The sequence below is a fragment of the Narcine bancroftii genome, chromosome 9 (genome assembly GCF_036971445.1).
Source record: "Narcine bancroftii isolate sNarBan1 chromosome 9, sNarBan1.hap1, whole genome shotgun sequence".
NCBI classification, from domain to species: Eukaryota; Metazoa; Chordata; class Chondrichthyes; order Torpediniformes; family Narcinidae; genus Narcine; species Narcine bancroftii.
The window spans coordinates 15,757,028-15,777,707 of NC_091477.1; the positions used below are offsets into that span (position 1 = coordinate 15,757,028).

At 38.8% G+C, this 20,680-nt stretch overlaps 1 protein-coding gene across 1 annotated transcript in view; it reads left to right on the forward strand.

Annotated features, from left to right (window-relative positions):
- The window catches only part of tenm2a (teneurin transmembrane protein 2a), a 767,339-nt gene that overhangs the window by 681,031 nt on the left and 65,628 nt on the right, over positions 1-20,680 (forward strand). The window contains exons 14-16 of the mRNA XM_069898186.1: positions 7,441-7,587; positions 12,837-13,053; positions 18,552-18,671. Coding sequence (XP_069754287.1) covers positions 7,441-7,587; positions 12,837-13,053; positions 18,552-18,671 — 484 coding nt within the window. The remainder of the gene's footprint in view (positions 1-7,440; positions 7,588-12,836; positions 13,054-18,551; positions 18,672-20,680) is intronic.

Sequence of the window (20,680 nt, forward strand, 5' to 3'; positions counted from 1 at the left end):
AATTTTCATTTCTCTTTTACTCATCAAACTTATTCTGACAGAAAATACTTTACCTCCATTGATTTATTGCTGGAACAGGAATATTTCATTGATCAAAATTCACTGCTGTACTTTTATCTTTTTTTTTGCCCATTTTTCATCTTTCACTTGAAAAAACATGTTCTTAAAATAAGGCAGCAAATTAAAGCTATGTTTCAGAACTAAGTTATGCACATTTTCTTTGAATTTCAAAGAGTTCTCAGAGTTGTGGATTTCTTCAGAGTGCAGTCCATCCCTGATTCACTGAGTTTCCCTGTTTCAGAAAAGGTGCCATTTTTTTCAATTCTATCTCATCTCAGGCATGTTCATGGTTATGTTTGCCAAATCTACAATTAGAATAAGATAGTGAAAGTCTCTGCAGGCCTGCTGAATTACTTGAAGTGTCTTGCAGCGTTGATGCCCAATTACTTAAGATTAGATGAAGCTGCATAGAATTAAGTTGACAGTGGTGCCATTTTGCATTTCAAAATTTTATGGTAGTTTTGTCTTTTTTCTGAGCTTGGCACATTTTTAGCATGCCGATTGAATGTCCCTGTATTCCACTGCAGCATCTGCAGACTTTCCTGTTTAAACCCATCAAATGCTCCTTCAGTTATGTGGAGCAAAGGGGGAAAAAAAATTTCCTCCATCATTTCTGTGGTTTTACTACAATCACAGTTAGCCCAGCAATCAGGACCAGGGTTCGAATCCCGCACTATCTGTAAGGGGTTGGTACGTTCTCCTGGCGTCTGCGTGGGTTTTCCCTGGGGCCTCCAGTTTCCTCCCACCACTCAAAACATACTGGGGTGTTGGTTAATTGGGTGTAGTTTGGTAGCACGTGCTCGTGGGCCTGTTACCATGCTGTATATCCACATTTAAAATTTTGTATTAAAATCTGCAGACTTTGGTGTCTCATTCTAATGAAGATTTAACATTCATTTTATAAATGTAGCTTAAAACTTGGTGGCACAAATGACCACAGCTTTTGTTGCCCACCTCACAGTCTATCTGACTAATTGCTCATTATGTTAAAATGCTGGAAATGCACTTTGACCATTGTCACATTTATTCTTGTTGCCTGTCGTTTGTTCTGGGTCTTTCTTCAATTTTTGGCTTTTGACTTTGTTTTTTTCTGTGTGGTTTTCTGTGAAATTAAGATTCCAACTTAGTTCCTCAGTGTGGGGATATTTTGTGAGCTGCCTTTATCTCTGTGCATAAACAAGTCAGTTTAGTTCAATAATTGAAAATGAGTGACAGCCATTCAAAGCACATTCCCCAAGTTTGACTGAAGACTGCAACCCAGACTTTGGCTGCCACGGAGGAGACAGAGGCTGCATGGCAGAGAAGGAAAGACCCTAAATTGAGTGAGATAGATTTACTTTGTCATCAGTGGAAAGAGGACGGTTACTTGTGTCATGCAGGCCAGGAGATCAGTTCAGTCTCTCATTGGGAAAGTATGATTGGAGGTAGCCCCAGATATCTCCTCCAGGAGTGAGAATCCATACACATTCAAGGAGAGCAGAAATAAATTCCATGTCCTCACAAAATAGGGCAGGAGAGCTGCGCATCACCAGAAGTAGTTGAAGTGAACAATTTCAGTGAAACAGATAAGGGATTCATTTATAAATGTGCTACAATCAGGGCAGTTGTTAGGGATTATGTGTCATCTGGTCTCTCTCAGGTGATTACAAGTGAATCACTTCAGTGTTCAGGAGTGGAGAAGTAAATTTTGTCTCGATGGGGGTCTATGATTGTGCAGCCTCCTTTTCAAGAAGATCTATTAACCCATTGAGTCAATGTGCTTTAGTGGGAGAGGAAACTGGTTACATTCTGCTGGGACTTCCTTATTCTCTTTCTCTGATACTTATAATGAAACAGAACAAGGCCAATCAGATCAACGGATCTGTGATCTAAGGACTAATCCCATTCATCCTCTTTATTTTCCTGTATCCTTGCAATTTATTTTCTTATACATGCTCATCAACTGCTCCCCATTTGATCTTTTTTTTTGCCATGGACAACATGGTGTGGTTGTTTAAAGTTGTCAATTAAGCTAACAGCATGCATTTGAAAGGTGGGGTAAAATCAGAGGACCTGGAGATATCCACACGGCTGCAGAGAACATTTGAGGTCAGTATTGAACCCGGGCCCCTGGAGCTATAAGGGGAATGCTGTTGCTCCTATCCCTCCAACTCTGGATCCTCATGCTGATCTTCCTCTGATGCAGGCTTCTGTATTTTATTGGCAACATGATGCCAATAAAATAAACTGTTCCAATGGAACAGGAAATGACCTCTCGTTTTCCAAAATGAGTCTGTGCTATTCCCTCTGTTGTGGAGTTCAGCAACTGTGGATGGGTGTGAGCAGCTGGGGAAAGAGAGGATAACTCGTCTCCCTCGGGTACCACCCCTCCAGAAAGTGCTGGCTGCAGAAACTCTGGAAATTCAGTCTCATTTTGGATAAACTCCCCAATCGTGCTTCCTGGAAATATGGTATTCACCATCAGAAAAATCTTCACCTGAACGTCAAAGGAATTGGAACAGTTGAGGTAAAAGTTTGGATTATTGTTGGGATTCCCAATGGAAATTAACACTCTTAATGACTGCCAGTGTTCATGGAAGACAGCAATGATGGCCAATCCCAATGCCTGGATTCTGCCAGGTAATCCCTGAAATCAAAGTAGATGAACTCGTCTGTCCATTGGGACAATGTCTGGGTGACCTTTCTGATGCTTCAGGGAATAACAAATGGAGAGGCACTGAGGAGAGGTGCAGCAGTCATTTGTGAAGATCCTGTGCTCAGGACTTTGAAAGTCAAGATGGCTTCGACCTCCACCGACAAGCCTGAATCTACAAATAAACTCAGCTGGATGATATAGATTGTTGTTCTGTGATTTGGTAATGCACATGTCAGCACATTCCATATTTGTGTCTGCTCAATGGGGCATTGAAATTCAATATATGATGCATGAGGTCAGATCTAACTTCTTAACTATGCCTCTAGGTCTGTATATTTTCTTCGGAAGATCTCTAAGGGTTATAATGTTTGGCTTAAAAGGAGTTCCATAAAATAGCTTCATTGTATTTTAATCAAAATGACTGGAGAATATAAGTAAGCTAAGGGGAAAAATGGGAAATAGTGTTTTTCAAGTTGCAAGGATATTTCTTTCAGAACGCAGGCAACTCGTTGAGTTGCTACAAATGCCATAACTCGTAACTGAGGCAAAGACAAGGTTCCTCATATGCAAATGAATATTGAATGGTTTCCATGGCAGGTGGCAAATTGTAACACCATTTTTCCTGTTGAAAGGTTCATCAAAGACTTCGTTGGTTCAAAGTAACGATAGCCCTGATATTTTTGGAGAAGTAGGAGGCATCTCAAGATGGTTAGACATGACAGGGTTATAGCAGGCCTCATTGAAAAAAAAATTCTTCTTTAATTCACTTTCAAACAGCAAGTGAGATTAGCAGCAAAAATTGCTACCAGGATGGGACATTGAATGCAAGAGTATAGAATTCTGAGGGAGATGACTGCTTTTTGGGAGGGCGGGGTGGGGGGGGGTGCAGCTCTTCCAGCATTAAGGTTTGAAGACTCAGGCAGGGACAGCAGGAGAGACTGTGAAAGAAGCAGGGTGGAAGAAGCAACTTCAATTGGGTGAGCAAGTGCCAATGGGTTCACGAGAAGATTGTTAACAGCAGTTCTAGTCCACATGTAATGGTGAGAAGGACACCTTTAATCAAGTTGCCAAGTTCTCTCTGCTTAATATAACCAGTTTCATTACCCCAGGGAATTCAGAACAGTAACTGGAAAATAAAAATTAATCTCTCAGAAGCATAGTCGGACCCCCATTTAATTGTGTGCTTATACTTTCCTCATGGTGATATCTGTCAAAAACCATTGTGGTATAAATATCAATGGTTGCATGTGCAACAGGTAAGGGATGTAGCTGAGATTTTCTCATCTTTAATGCCTTCCCCCAACATCCCCAACTCTGTCCCAACCATTGTATTTGAATCTGAGCATAGTGGTGTTTCTTAACTGTGGTAGGACTTCACCCCCCCCCCCCCCCCCACCCTGCCCAGCTGCTGGTCTTAAGTCACATCAGCAAAAATGATTTGGACTGTTCATTTTAAAAAACTCTGGGAATACTTTTGACTTTATATAAGGTTGCATTTGTGGACTCAGCACCTCTCTGAATTATTATCTCTGAAGTTACTTTAATGCCAATTTGTTCTTGATTTTGGTTCACACAGTCAAGGAGTTGTGAAGATATTTTCAGTCAGGATTTTGTCGCTGATCTGTTCACCACACTTGAGCAGAGGCGAGGATGAAAAGACTAGCAGCAAAGACGGGAAAAGGAAGAAACTGAGTCTCCAGCTTTGTGAGCAGGTTTCATCACCAAGCAGATGCTGTGTGAATTGCAGGCATTGCTTACTACCTGTTCCATTGACAATCTCATGTTTGATTTCTCTCAGTCAGCCGTCATTTTAGAATGCAGCACGTTGCTTCAATTGAAAGATAAGAGATTTACCTTTTCCAAGTGTACCCCTTATGGCTTCTTTTCCCTCCTGCTTGGTAGCAGTCGAGGCTGTTTATTCATCTGTTTCTGTCCAATGTAGGTACTCTTTTTAAAATTTTAACATCACCTTCTGTAGAGGTACGATGGCATCCTTTCTATCTGTCTTAAAGAAGTTTTATATTTTGAAAGAGCACTTTTATTTTTGACAGGTTTTGGGGGAGAAAAAAATCCTCTGAATGTGAAGATACAATTTAGTGGCTCCATTAACTTTGCCATTATTTAAGTGTTTTATCTCTGTGACTGATTCTATCACCTTTGTCATTAACAATGCAGCTGTTGTACTTGGTGCTCGTTTGTTTTTTCCAGCCCATGGCACATTTCTTTCATAGCATCCGTAAATGGTATATATAATGAGCATATTGCAAAGAAAATCTGCTTTAACTCAGCAGTCTTTCAGGACACCTAAATTAAATTTGATCATTAGAAAAATGGGTTATAGTCAGGTTGGAGCCCATGATTTAATTAAAAATATTTTATTTAATTCAAACTGCAATTCTAACTAACTCAACTACCATCTCCAAATCAACAAAACTGGTTTTGAGAATTGTGAACTATATTGACCGAAATAGAAGAATGAGTATTGGGAAAGTGATACTGTGTAACTGTCCTGTGCTACAGCAATGAATGAGTGGGTCTTTTTTTCCAAGCCAGCAAGAAAATGTCCTGCTCACAATACTCGGGGTTAAGCCTGATAAAAGTAGTTTATGTCTGAACCAGTTGTCCTATATACACTCTTCTTAATAAGTGGGGTGTGAATGAAATAATGGTTTTCTCACAGTGTGCAAACATTTTAAAATATTTAAAAAAAAGGAAGTCTTTTCAGATCTGCTGCATCTCATTTCTATCTTGATTTTGGGGGGCCTGGATTCTGTCTTGTGAAAACTAAGAGATATCATTGCACCTTACAAAATTATTTTAAACCTCAGCAGGAGTCTCGATCCAGAGGTCACAGAGTTTGGCCCGTTTATGACAAGCAAGAGGAGAAAGAGGATGGTGAATTGTTAGGATTCTCCACCTGAAAGGTTGTGGGAGGTGATCACTGAGTACATTTAAAACAGAAATGATGAGTTGCTGAATATTAAGGCATCACGTGATATGGTAAGACCGCAGAGCCCACCTCACTGACAAAAGACAAAGGAGGAAAAACCCAACACCCAACCCCAACCCACCAATTTTCCCCTGCAACCGGCGCAACCGTGCCTGCCTGTCCCCCGTCGGACTTGTCAGTCACCAACGAGCCTGCAGCAGACATGGACATACCCCTCCGTAATACTTCGTCCGTGAAGCCAAGCCAAAGAAAGAAAAAGAAAAGAAGAAAGGGTATAACGGCACTGTGGTCAGTCAATATGATCTTAAGAAACAGACCTGCAATATAGTTGTTTACTTCTTCTGTTTCTTTACATAGATGCAAATTAGATTGAGGTATCAGAAGTATGATAACCTCTTGACAAACCTTGCTCCTATTCTAAAGAACTATAAATGGGAAGACACAGAAGATATCACACTCAACTATGATCTCCTGTTGCACCATAGTATCTCTGTATTCTTGCCCACTTTTGCAAATCCCTGCAATATCCAAACTCCTCTGCTTAATTGCCTTCAAACTTGATCCTTCCACTTTTGGTGACCATGCCCTCAGTTGGAAAATTCATAAACTCTGGATTCCTTCTATTAAATCTCTTTAATCCTCCACTTATCTTTCACCCTTTAAAGCACTCTGGAAAGCATTGTCAGGAGGTAATATTAAGATAAATAACGTTTGAGAACATATCGGTGAAGGGCTTTGAAGGAAGGTATGAAAGGTGCAAGAAAAATAAAAGCTGATTTTGAAGTATTATAAGATAAGAGTTTCTTTCATTAAAAATACTTAAGCATCAGGGAATCAGGTCTGTCCATCCCTACTCTCTTTGGCTTGGCTTCGCGGACGAAGATTTATGGAGGGCTAATGTCCACGTCAGCTTCAGGCTCGTTTGTGGCTGACAAGTCTGATGCAGGACAGGCAGACACGGTTTCAGTGGTTGCAAGGGAAAATTGGTGGGGTTGGGTGTTGGGTTTTTCCTCCTTTGTCTTTTGACAGTGAGGTGGGCTCTGCGGTCTTCTTCAAAGGAGGTTGCTGCCCGCCGAACTGTGAGGCGCCAAGATGCACGGTTTGAGGCGATATCAGCCCACTGGCAATGGTCAATGTGAATTAAAGGGAAACAATATTATTTGGATGCAAAACCCATCAGGATCATCAATCCATATTTATCACCCCACTCACTAATGAAGAATGGTCATTTGAGCAATATGTCATGACCACACATGAAAAACTATTCCAACTCATGTTACTAAATTAAGGAGAGATAGTAAAATGCTGGACCAGAGAGAAAAATGGTAAATTAAGTTCTCTTTGACAAGGGCCCATTGGTGCATACACCAGCAGCATCTCAGCCTTATCTAATTACTCTTAATTGAAGTTGTGGCAAAAAGGTGAGAATTACCACTTAATTTATTTTCTTTTAAGTTCATAAGGCAACATATTAGCTTTTGAAAATTGGTTTACTTACTTCATCTGCCACTCTGAAATGGATTAACTTCAGGTCAAAAGGCATCGCATTGGAGATTTTGTTAAGTAACTGCTCACACCTCATTTTATCCTTTTTATCGTCAACTCATTGAATAGATTCAGCAGCTGAAGGCCAGATTGAAAATGGCAGATGCAAAATAATCCCTCTTATGGATTTGGCTGCCTTAATGTTTTTGCAGGTTTCAGATGTGCTAAAAATTACTGATAGGTATTTTAGAACTTAGAACCGAATTGTCATTCATAATTTTTTTTAAATGTCATGTTTTATAAATAACAGATGGCTGTCCTGATCTGTGCAATGGCAATGGGAGGTGCACCTTCAGCCAAAACAGTTGGCACTGTGTCTGCCAGACAGGTTGGCGAGGACCAGGGTGCAATGTTGCAATGGAGACGTCTTGTACAGATGGCAAGGACAATGAAGGAGGTGAGTCCACCATGGGGAAAGTGTATTGCTTTCTAATTCTGTAATCTCTATAACATATTGTGGAATGCAACCTCCCAATGTTTCAAATCCACCATCTTGCATTGGAAAACTGAAATATAGTCGATCGAATATGTCCCCATTTTGCTCAACCGCAAACTCCATGACTGCTTGAAAACAATTATTTCTTGCATTATTATGTAAGGTTCATACTCCAAAATTTCTGCATGGCAAGTAAATATCAGAAAAATTAGAAATTCCATTATTCTTTTTAGTTTACTCTTATTTCTGAACCTTTTCAACATATATTCAGGCTTATTTTTGAAGATGATTTGTCCGAACTGTTCTATTTAAGGATTTTATTTTAAATGGGTTATTTCTGTGGTTGATCAGCCATGATTATAATTCATTTCAAAATAACTTCATATGATTACAATTCATTCCAGAATAACCTCTATCACAGCAGAATTTGGGTCTTAGTCCCCTTTGTATTAACTCTGATCTCTTGTACTTCATGACTTGATATGAAGGAATCAGCTTGCATTTTATACCACCATAATACTTTGAAAAAACCTTTGGTCTTCTCCCACTCCTTGCTCCAACCCTATAATTATTTTTTTTTCCAATTGCAGCATCTCACCAGATTTATATTTAGCATGAAGATGCCCTCAACTATCTTGCTTTGAATATACTTTCCTGAGTGTAAACTTCTAAATCCATTATTTTCCTTGCAATTTCTCCTCCATTGTTTTCCCTGATCTGACATAACTCTCTCATATTTACACCACTAGTGCCTCCATCAATACTTAATTTTGGCCCTTCCAGCACTACAGCAATACATCCATTTAACCAAATAACTGACTAACCTCATATGTCTTTGGAATGTGGGAGGAAACTGGAGCCCCTGGAGGAAACCCAGACAGACATGGGGCGATTGTACAAACTCTTCCCAGACAGCAGTGGATTCAAACCTGGATTGCTGGCGCTAACCTCTACACTAACAGTGTTGCGCTACTGTAGAGTTATGGTTAGTTATTAAATGGACATTCTCAGCACAGGAGAACCTGGAAAGAAATCTTCATCCAGATCATTTTTTTTAATATTCATTCTGCTGCTGAGATTTCTGTTCACAAGCTTAAATGAAAGCAGAACGATTAACGCACATGCTACATCCCATGTCAGATGCACATAATCAAGATGAATTTCTACGCTGAGTCTATTGATGTACAGTACTCAATAGACACCTCTTTTCCTCATAATTTACAGCCAGAGCCTCCCTTTTCTAGAAATGCTACTAATTTTTCTGGTGAATCTTTGTTATTTTCCTTTTCCTTTTGCATTAATAATAACCAATATAAGTCCATTGGGAATAAAGTCACAAGCTCTACCATCCATTGCCTTGCCTCCAACTACTTCAACCCATTTTTGCTGGTTCACAACTTTCTTACTCTGATTGGTAACTGAACACACTCTTCATTACTGACAGTCCTTGGGCCCTCTGTTATTAGATAGTGAGGTTTTTTTTTGTTTCTCCAACCCTTTCTCCCTTATTTTCTCAGATATTTGTTCTGGAGATCAGTATTTAATGTGGGGCCCTTCAGGGTGCATTTGGAAGATTGGAAAAGCCACTCAAGGGAAGGACATGCAAATGGAAAATGATACTTCCCTCTCCAGATGTGGGAAGGTATCAATATGGCACCGTGTCATGACACATCAGGCTGTTGTCTCACATTTCCAATGGCTATGTTGGATCCCGAGCATGGGTGTTGTGTGTGTGTGGAGTTAGAACATTCTCCTTGTGACCGCATGGGTTTCCATTCAGTCATGTGGTTACCTTCCACATACCAAAGATGCACTGGAAAGTCATTTGACTACTGTAAATTGCCCTCAGTGCAGGTGTAATGAGGGAGAAAAGAAGAGAATTGAAGACTATATTAAGGAGAATAGATTGCAGGGAGATAAGAGGTGAAATGAGATTGAAATAAGCACTCTGAGAGCCACCATCAACTCAATTGAGCCAATGTCCTTCTGCTGTATTTTAAGGTAATATGAGTCTCTCCCCAATACTTCCTAAGTTAAACAGGAAAGTATGCCGTCGCTGTGATTGAGGTACATATACCAAAGTGCTGGGGAAGCCCAGTAAGTCCTTCTCTATTGGGAAAAAAAAGGGTAACCAACATTTCAGGTCTGACCTGTTCATCTCAGAATATTCCTGAGATAAGGTTGTTTTAAATCAGGAATGTCAGTGTCCTGTGATTGGTGTGACTCCCCATCTAATCACTTTATGGTGTGAGATGTTGGTGCTCCAATGCTAGAACCCTTTAGAACATCAGAACATAAGAAATAAGAGCAGGGGTAGGCCATCTGGCCCACCGAGCCTACTCTGTCATTCAATGTGATCATGGCTGATCTGCTGATAGGCTCATTTCCACCTACCTGCCTTTTCCCCATATCCCTTAATTCCCTTTCTAGTTAGAAAGGAGGGGGAGGGGATTTAAATTAAAAAAAAATCTGTTAATTGCACAAAGATGATGAATTCAATTTATTTCCCAATATATATATATATATATATATATATATAGTTCACTTAATCCATTCTTTAAAACAGCTTTACCAACAATCACAATTCCATCATATTCAGACATTCAGGCCAATTTGTCCAATGGTGATGGCTAATGTCCGAAAATCAGACTTTTATACCTATAATAAAAACACAATGCTGGAGAAACTCAGCAGGTCAAACTGTGTTCTTTATGTAGTAAAGATAAAGATACATAACTGTTTCAAGCTTGAGCCCTTCTTCAAGGCATGAAAAAATGTAGGCAGCTGCCAGGACAAAGCGGGGGTGGGGGAGGGGGGGCAGGACCACAGTCGCACAGGCAGGAGGTAATGGGTGGTAAAGGAGGGAGAACAACAGTAAACAAGTCAGGGGTGTGGTGGGAGGTTGGCTCTGTGAAAGTAAAGGGAAGGGGGAGTAGAGAACTGGAGGAAAGAAGACAGAGGGGAGGGGAAGAGCAGGAGAACGGGGAGTGGGTTAGCAGAAACCAGAAGATGATGTTAATGCCATCCAGTTGGCGAGTGCCAAGACAGAATATTAGGTGTTGCTTTTATAAGCCTATATTTAGTTTACCCAAGTGATTCACAAACCTTCTCTTAGTTAAGTGGCTGACACATGAATCACAATCCTGGCGAAGCTTTGAGCAATGCTTTCATTGGGAGAACTTGCTGGGAGCAAGTTGTTGACAGGAGTGGAGCCAAGGTGACTGAGGTTTGAAGCAGAAGGGAGTGGAACTGTTGAACCTCACACAACAGGAATGAACAAATCCAAACTATGCAAATTGGCCCTGCATTCCTTCATCGAGCTTTAGATTTGGTGCAATGACAAGTGTGACATGGAGCACGGGTGCATCTGTCTCGTATCACTCGATTGCGGAGAAGTGAGATTGGTTCATTTTAAAGATTGGTGTTCCAAGTGATCCTGGGCTTCTAATTTTAAAATGAGCTCTGCAGACCATGAATGTTGATTTAAAAATACAGATACTGGCTTCAAATTAAACTATGATGGTTCTTCAGTATAAGAAATGTAATGTCATAGTCAAACAAGGCACAAAGTTTTTGTGCCTGCAAATAATGTACTTGAGTAAATAACAAGGCCATTGTGATTCCAATTCTCTGGGGCAACAGTGTGCCTGAGAACATCAAGCCTTCCTTGTCGCAGATTGAACACCTTTGCAAACTTGCTGATGGTGCTGTCTAAGGAGGCTATAAGATCACAATTTCAGCATACGGCTTCTTCCAGTGGCAGTTCTTCACAATTTGATGACTACTTGATTGTTTGCAAGATAAATGTAGAATTGAGTGGCAGATTAATTTACTGGAGATTATTGTGCAACTGGGTTTCTGATGGGGCTACCTGACAGATAAATGTGCTTATGTTGACTGACGGTCTCTCTGGGAGACTTTCATGTGAATAAAATGGGCAGATGAGGAGTCCACTAAGTGTCTAGCTGCATGAAACCTTTGCCAATTTTGCCCAGTAATAACAATCCAGAACAAAAATAACTACGACACCAATCATTTTGCTGTCTAGATCAATGAGGTATTGGCTACATGAAATCTCTCAGCATTCCTTGTCACATTAACCATAGGAAAAAAATCATGGATGGCTTGAAGACTAATATTTATTGCATTTTTTAATTTATCTTATTACAAGGTCCATCCTTATGTCAATATTTATGTACACTCGCCTCAAGAGAGGCACATTTGTTATGCAACTTTTCAATTTTGCAAATTTGTTTTTCCTTTTAATTCAGAATTCCTACAATAATGGATTTAACCTTACAAGGGTTTGAAGGTACATAATAACTAAAGAGGGAGTTTTCACAGAAAACCAGGTTAATGACGGAGCTGACCTCTTTGTTTTTTTTATTTGATGTAACATGTTATCTGAGTATTTTTGTCATGTTTATCATAATAAAACATAATGAACAAAGTAATTGCCAGCACCTCTATCAATTTGCACCTCCTGTTATCTCAGGTCGTTTTAATCTTAAATGTTGCATGTATAATTTATCCAATGATGAACTTGGATATATGGCATCATAGAAATTAAGCTTTTTAATCTGTGAGTTGTAAATTTGGAGGTTGAATTGATTCCATGCCTTCTCTGCAAGCAGCTAATTTACAAACATTGGCAGAAGCCTTGGTGTAAGTCACATAAAACCTCTTCATCCATTCAGTGGTGTATAGAAAAAGCGCTTGAACTAACATGACATTTTATTGGGTCCCTCAGACTCATTCTAAACCACTTTACAGTTAATTACTCCAAATTGCCTAGAAGTTTTTATTTATACTCAATGAGATCACATGATCAGCAAAGACCAATATAAGTTATTTCCCCCTGCACCCCCCTCCCCCTCTGTACTTTTAATAGTTGTATACCATCTTTAATAGGCACAGGGAAATCTATGGTTTGCATCACAATATTCTGTCCTCTACACAAATTTGACATTGTAAGGATATATTTCCTCTCATTAAGAACATTAGGCCACTTAGCAAAGCTTAAACTCAATTTAGAATTATTTCTCTATCATTATTTTAAATAAAAGTTGGAAAAAAAACCAAATCATATTAGATTTGCTCTAAAATGCATCCATTCAAGGGAGGTTTATCTTCAAACGAGATCATCCAATTCCAAAGTTAACTTTGGTGCAATTTGTAAAAAATTATTATTCTTGTTTCTGTTAATGCAGATGGACTGATCGATTGCATGGATCCAGACTGCTGCCTTCAATCCAGCTGCCTGCCGAACCCTCTTTGTCATGGGTCACATGATCCCCTTGACATTATCCAGCAGAACCAATGGGCACTTTCCACTCAAGTTGTGAAATCTTTTTATGATCGCATTAAACTTCTTGTGGGCAAAGATAGAACTCACATAATCCCTGGGGCTAATCCTTTCAATGAGAGGTAAATAAAGCTTGCTTTTACTGATTAAAGCAAAGGGAAAATTATGCAATTGCTTTGGAGTCCATCGTAATTGTGAATTAAATCTTAGTTACAAATAATCATTTGGTTTTTTTTTAAGTTCATGAAACATTTGTAATAATCTTACAATAAGTTCATTTTGTAAAGATATTCCTCAAGTTTGACCTTGAAAAAGATAATCTGATAAAGCCTTTCTACACCTGTCATGGCCGCATGTGTCAACATATTTCCTTCCTATTCACTTTGGTCATGAGAAAATAAACATGGACTGATGTTTTTGAGGGAACATGTCATGGTTTCCCCAAATGACTGAATGGATTAAAGAAATATATAATCTAGGAAGGATTTAATATGCATGGGAAGAAAGGAAGTTGATTTATTTCCACTCAGCCCAACTCAATTCTGGAGCTTTTAGTCTTGCTGGATATGACAACATTCATAACTAACACAGAGCTATGTGAGACACCGCTCTGTCTGGTCCTGTGAGCTGAAGGAAAAGTACATTAAGTTTCTTCTCCTTGATTTGGAACATCCTAATGTAGCAATGAGGAAAAAACTGCAAGATGTAGCAAAGATTAGAGGCTTTGCCCTTGAATGATACTCTCACTGGAAGTGGAGAGTGACTAGGACTCCATGGCCAAAGTAGTCAAGACACACAGGTGGTTGTAGCTGAGGACAGAGGAAACTCCAGAACAAAGTGGAGGTGGGGAATCCAATTTGAGTGTTGACCCTACAATTAGCACAATTTCTGGGAAAGCAGGAGTAGGAAGATCTGTTTGTTTTGTGACTACAGTCATTTTTCAGGCCAATGAAGTTGAAAATCTCACTGCAGATGAATTTGGACAATTGTCTTGCTGTTTACATCATTTGGGGAGTATCATACCAGAAATATAATAGCGAGTCAGGCCAAACATACTGCCAAAAAAAAAATAAGTGAACAAATTTCTCAGTGGGATTCAAGCAATGAGAAATGCACACAAAATCACTCTGCTCCAGGTTAAACTGTTTCAATTGCAAATCTCCATTTTTTGGAACTGTGCAAACAATTTTCAAGTCACCTAGGCTACCGAGCATGATTGACAATGAGAAAATCTCTATTTCTATCATGCTGGAGATACTTTTGTGCATCTAAAACTGATGGGATTGCAGTAAAGGCTACTGAGCATTCTGCACTGTGGGAAAATCTTTGCAAAAAATTAACTGCAGCTACTGAAAATGTAAAACCAATGATAGAAAAGGCTGGAAACGCACTGCAAGTCAAGCAACATCAGACAGGAAAGAACCAGAGTCATTGTTTCAGGTCAAAAAACTTCCAGCAGACCTGGAAAAAAATGAGAAGACAAGCAAGTGCTCACAAATTGGAGTGTGGCAAACATAACTTCATCAACTTCAAAGGGAGGAAGAAAGATAACAACAAAATATAAACCAATTAGCCTGACATTAGCAGAAAGGAATATTCTTAAGGAAGGAGTATTAGGAAGTAATAATTGGATTGAACAAAGTCAACATGGATTTCTGCAATGGAAATTTAATAATAATTAAACTTTATTGAGCTTGTGGCTGCAAAATTGACAAGGGCACAGCAGTTACTGTGATGCACTTGAATTTTCAAAAGCTTTCCAATGAATAACATGGAAGATTATTAAACAAATTCAGTGTAAAACACTTCTGTATCAAGGTTCAGGTAATAATCAGAGAAGAGAGAGCAGCAGAATATATAGCTTTTTTTTTAAATTGGGAAGACGTTCAAAGAATTAATAACAGGTGAAACGAATTGGCAAGGAACATGGAAGATGGAATATAATGTGGATACAGTAGGAAGAAAAATTTAAAAAGGCAGAGCATTTTGAAAATAATGAGAGAGAGAGTCTTTGTTCCTTGGTTCTTTCCTGTCTGATGCTGCTTGAATCAGAGAATGTGAACATGCAGGCATGCAAGAATTTAGGAAGGTAAATGGTACAATGGAGTTTATTGCAAGAGGATTTGAGAATGAGAAGAGAGGCTTTTCATGCTTCGATCATACACTGCACCTGCAATATCCAAAGTCTGGTCTCCCAATAGATGGATATACTTACCATAGAGGAAGTGCATCAATGGTTCAGCAGATTGATTCCTGGAATGACAGGCTTGTCACGTGAATGGAGATGAAGTGGACTGTGTCTGTTTTCTCTTGGGTTAGAAAGAATGAAAGGCGACCTCATGCAAACACACAACATTCTAATAGGAGTTGACAGAGTAGATGCAGGGTTAATATTTCCCCCTGCCCAGAGTGTCCAAGACCAAGAGTTACAGTCCCAAAATAAGAAGCTGAGCATTCAGGATGGAGGTAAGAAGAAAATTCTTCATCAAGAGAGCAGAGGATCTTAGAAATTCTCTGCTGTAAGAGGCCCATTCACTGAGTTTATTTAAAACCAAGATTGATTGGCTTTAGATTTTAAAAAAAAAAGGAACGAAGATATATGGTATGGTGCTCGAGGAGGAAATAAAAAGATCCGCCTAACCTTACTTGGTGGTGGAAAAGAAATAAGGGGCTTAATAACCTCTTCCTATTCTGTTTCTCATCTTCATTACGTGGAGTGTAAATTTGACTAACAGTGTTTTAGGGTTGATTTTAAATCGTTTTTCTCAGTTATTTTTGTGAAACGTTTTTCACAGTCTGATTGATTCAAAGGCGGAATCTGCCTGAAGCTTTTGGCCGGAGAAAATCAAGATGGATAATTTCTGTGAATAGTGACAAAATGCACCACATGGAAATTGTATTATGGTTTAGAGCAGTGCTTGCAATTGTTATTTTCCGCTTAGTTGTAAAGACACGAGCTCAATAAGTATAATTGTGTAATTTCAATATTCATTTATTCCTTTACCGTTCAGTGAATGTGTTTGTCAGTTAAAACCTCAGTCACTATCTAGAGTAATGACAATCTGACGCCTTCAAACATCAACAAAGATCACATAAAGGTACATGATAAAGCTAGTGAATTGAAGTACAGATGAATGGGATCTTTTGTTTACTTTCCAGTCACACCATGCCTTTGCTAAGATAGCACACTAAATGAAAATACTCTTCAGATTTAAGAATGAAAGCTTTACCAACAAGTACATGTTGTAAAATTAAATCCAAAAATATTTACTGAAGATTGATTGACTTGTCTGATTCCATTTGTTCTGAGAAGACTGGAATTGCAGTGTAGTGCTGGCAAATTGTAGAGACGGAAGTGAAAAATAAGAATTAATTTGGATTGAATATAACTGCCATTTTAATTGCAGAGGATCATCTCAATTGTTTATATGGAAAATAACGTACTGCTACAGTGGTTACATTTTTTCCAAACACTCACTAAATGTACTAGTAAATTTAAAAGAAAGCACAACATTCAAAAAGGATAGAATGGGGCTGTAATAATGCGTACAAATGGTGTTTCAGCAGTTACAAACGTTCTTGAGTTCACTTATCATCAGACGATGTTCATGACAGTTGAGCTGCAGAGATTATGTTTCAGTTGTGCTATCAGATCAATTCTGCAGTCTGCCTCTCAGGGATGTGTTTTATCATTGTTTTCCAAAGATGGGGGAGAAAACTTTTATATTTACACCTTACGTGAAACCATGGTCATCAAATCTCCGACAGCAAAACTGCCTTTCACTATTTGAATTACTTGTTGAATGTTCTTTAAACATAAGGCACTCAGTTGCAAGCTGAATGAATGCATGCTTTCCCAAGATGGCAAAAATTCATCCAAGAGGTGAATTGACCATGTTAACCTAATCATTTTCCCACTCGCATTGCCCTTAAGCCTCAGTGTATTGAACAGTCTTACCTGTGGGTCCAATTGATGTAATCCCAAAGAAAGCAGCAGAGGTTTGTGCTCCACTGTTAGTTCAGAGAGGTAGACAGAGAGGTAGACAGAGAGGTAGACAGGTAACCTAGAAAAAGGAACAGTGGATATCCCAAAAGTTTAGTTCATAAATTCACACATAGTTATATAACATTTTGAAAGACTGCCCAATTAAAAGATATCACAGAATAAAAAGTAAACACTATATTAGGCTGAATATTAAACAGCAAAGGAAAATAAACAAAAGAAAGTGGCACTTCAAGTCAGCATAATTTGGAATTTCCTGTCTGTGTTCGCCCTTCCTTTACCTGACAGGTTCACATTTTCCTGGGGTAAATCATTCTGGTGGCAACTTCCTGAACATGGTTATTACACGTGTCCTTCAAAACCATAAGTAGCATGCCAAAGTGGATTGAACAAACCTACAGAAATGCTTTCACAGGCAGTTAAGCCATATCCCCGGGCTTAAATGTCCATCAAAATTGTTAAAGGTTTTGCATCTTTGTAAATGTCACTGGCATACAAAAACACTGAAAAAAACATTAAAAATTAATCACACCATTAAAAAACAAGACTGTCTTGCACAGGTTCATCTAGCATCACAGGTAATAGCTGGAGCATTTCATGGAGATTGTGACATACAGTGCCAGAATGTACTAAGGGAAATTAGACTCATGGAGTTTTCCAGCACAGAGACAGGCCTTTTGGCCCAGCTTGTCAATGCCGACGAACTTGTTCACCAAACTTCATTCCATTTGCCTGCATTCAGCCTATATCCTTCTTTATCTTTGATGGCCATGCATCTGTTTAAATTACTTTTGTATGTTACAGAGATACCCACCACTACCAGTACTTCTTTCAGCTTGTACCACATGCATCTACCACTCTTTCTGTGAAAACTGTGTCCCTCGAGTCATTTTAATATCTGTCCCATTTCTCCTTAAATCTGTGTCTTAAATCTAAAGACTTTAGAATTTGCCTGTGAAAAGGCAATGACTGTTTACCTCATTTATACCCTGAACGATTTTATAAATCTCTATAAGGTCCTCCCTCAATCTCTTGCATTCCCACAAGAAAAGTCACAGATTATGCAGCCTCTCCTTTTAATTCAAGCCTCCCACTCCCAGTCATATTCTGGAAAATCTTTTCTGCATCCTTTCCTTGCTCTTCATATAATTTTCTTTCAACTGCTCAGAATAAGTCCCAGTGTTTTGTGATCCCACATGCATGTGCAGGAGCCCTATCTAATGGTTCTGTAGAAAATGTCAACATTTCCACCACAAGCCAACATCATTTTTCAGGAAAATCCAGCCCATTCCTTCCACACCAGATATGACTTCCTTTGGCCAGGCTGATGCCATGACAAGTTTCCAAACATTTCTTACTATTCATTTTGAAAACCTCAAGAAATTTGAAATCTGTATTGCCATTCATTCTCTTGGAATGATAACCTGCCTGTATATTTGTGTGTCCGTGTGTGCACGTGGCGTGTGTGTTTGTGTTGGCATAAGAGAGCAGACGATTATCATTATGAAATCACACTCCTATAAAGATTATCATTGCAAAGTTTCCTTTGTTGTTTTATCATTTTGTTTCAAATATAACTTGCAATCTCAATCTGGCTTTCTGTTTCCCTTAACACAGCTTTGCTTCACTCATCAGAGGACAAGTCTTTACAAAAGATGGAACACCATTAGTTGGAGTAAATGTGTCATTTGTCAAATATCCTCAGTATGGATACACAATTACTCGTCAGGATGGAACGTAAGTTGGAAATTTGTCTTTCAGCCAGATCCAAATATCTAATTTATCTATTAAGTATGTTTTTTTTTAATCAGTGATCACCGCTGACAAGGCCAGCATTCTGTCCAATTTTCATTGCTCTTGAAGTGAGTGACTTGCTTGAGATTTTTATGGAGAAGTTGGGTCTCAATTGGATATATTGACCCATTCCATTAATTTATCACTCCAATCTCCTTCCTACATATCATTTTCAGAAAGAGGAAAATAGTTCAGGACTTTTGCTTCTCGTATCGAGTCATAGTCTGGTAACTCACAATGGCCATCCTTTATGTCTCAACTAACTGTTATTAGACTTTTTTTTTTGCAATGATGTTGCCATAATCTAGCTCAATCCTGTGTAAATCTTTGCCCCTGCAAAGATTTGTAGCCAAAAACTTTATTAGGAAATCCATGACACTTTCCTTGGGTTGTACAGGAACATTGAAACCCATTACAGCCATTTATTCCTTTGTTTTCAGCTTAGTATACAGCTTTCAACAACCTGATACATACTCTGTCCAGCCAGATTCCGATTTTGCTCAACTAACGATGGTATCCACACATCCACAACTTTTCCTCGTTCTGTATCAGTGTCTTTCTCCAGAAAATGCCATCCCGTATCCTTCATCTATGGTCATTCTGTCAGGGAATGAAGAGCTCTGCTGAAGCCATGGCCCTAGTTTGTTGTGCAATACACCACAATACAGACACTGGAAGCATTGCAGTGACGTGTCAAAATACTTGGTTGCTAGTCTTGCTTGCATTCATCCACTGCCATGAATTCTCATTCCCACCATTTGATATCCAAATGTCACATTGTTCCATCTGGTCCACATTCAGCTCACTATCGGGTACAATAGTGTGCCAACTGCCTTTTTATGCTTTACTTCTAATTTTACTTCAATTTATTTCAAATATAGATTGTCCATTTTGTTGTGGTGACGCTATCCCAGATTCTAACTTTATAATTGCAGTAAACCCCTGGTATCTGGCACCAACGGGGATTGGTAGATGACAGGTACCAAGATAAGGGAATTTTCTGGTTGCTTGAGATTGCGTGTTGCATGGACTGGCAAACTAATGGCGAGGCGTGCTAGTTTTAAACTTCAATTTTTTACCTACTGTACTTATTTTCCACAGTTTTTTTGACAGTTGCTTGAGGCTGCCATTTGCTTGAATTGTAGATAACAGGGGTTTTACTGTATAATTCTAATTTTTTTTTAGACATGCTGCACAGTAACAGGCCTTTCTGGCCCATGATCCCGTGCCACCCAAATTCCCCAATTAAATTACAACCCCTGTACGTTTTGAAGATGGACAAACACTACCAACCCTTTCAGCTGAGATGTTTGTATAAAGATTATTTTAGTTCTTCTTCAACTGATTGTGAGAAAAGCTGCAGACAACTTAATAATATTAGAACAACTTTTATCACATTACACTTAAGAAATCACAAATTACTTTCCATGCTTTCATTTTGTTCTAACGAGCTGGGAATTTAGAAATACCTACCAATCTTCAAACTTTCCTTACATAATGGCAATTAACTTCCAGTTGACCTCAATTTTTTTTAAATAGCTATCAGTCTTTGTCACCTTGAAGGGACATGCAGCTTTCACCTCAGTATATTGCATTATGTAACTCTTCTAGTCTAATGAAACAATGCATCATCCGACTTGCAAACAATGCCAAAGGCATATACTCACTGTTAAGTACAGTGAATGTGCATAAGCTACATCAGAAAGTGGAAAAATCGACCCCCGAGTGATAACATTTCATTAATTTAATTAATTTTGTATTCTCATATTTTTAAATGTGTGTTTATAGCATAAAAAGAGGCCATTCAGCTCATTGAATCAAAGCATTCCAATCAAATACATGTTTTGCCCTTTGAATTATCTATTCACTTTCATATACCAATAGTTTCTCCTAGTTCTCCTGCCATACACCTACTACAAGTGGTGTTTTACAGTAACCTCTCAGCATTGTTT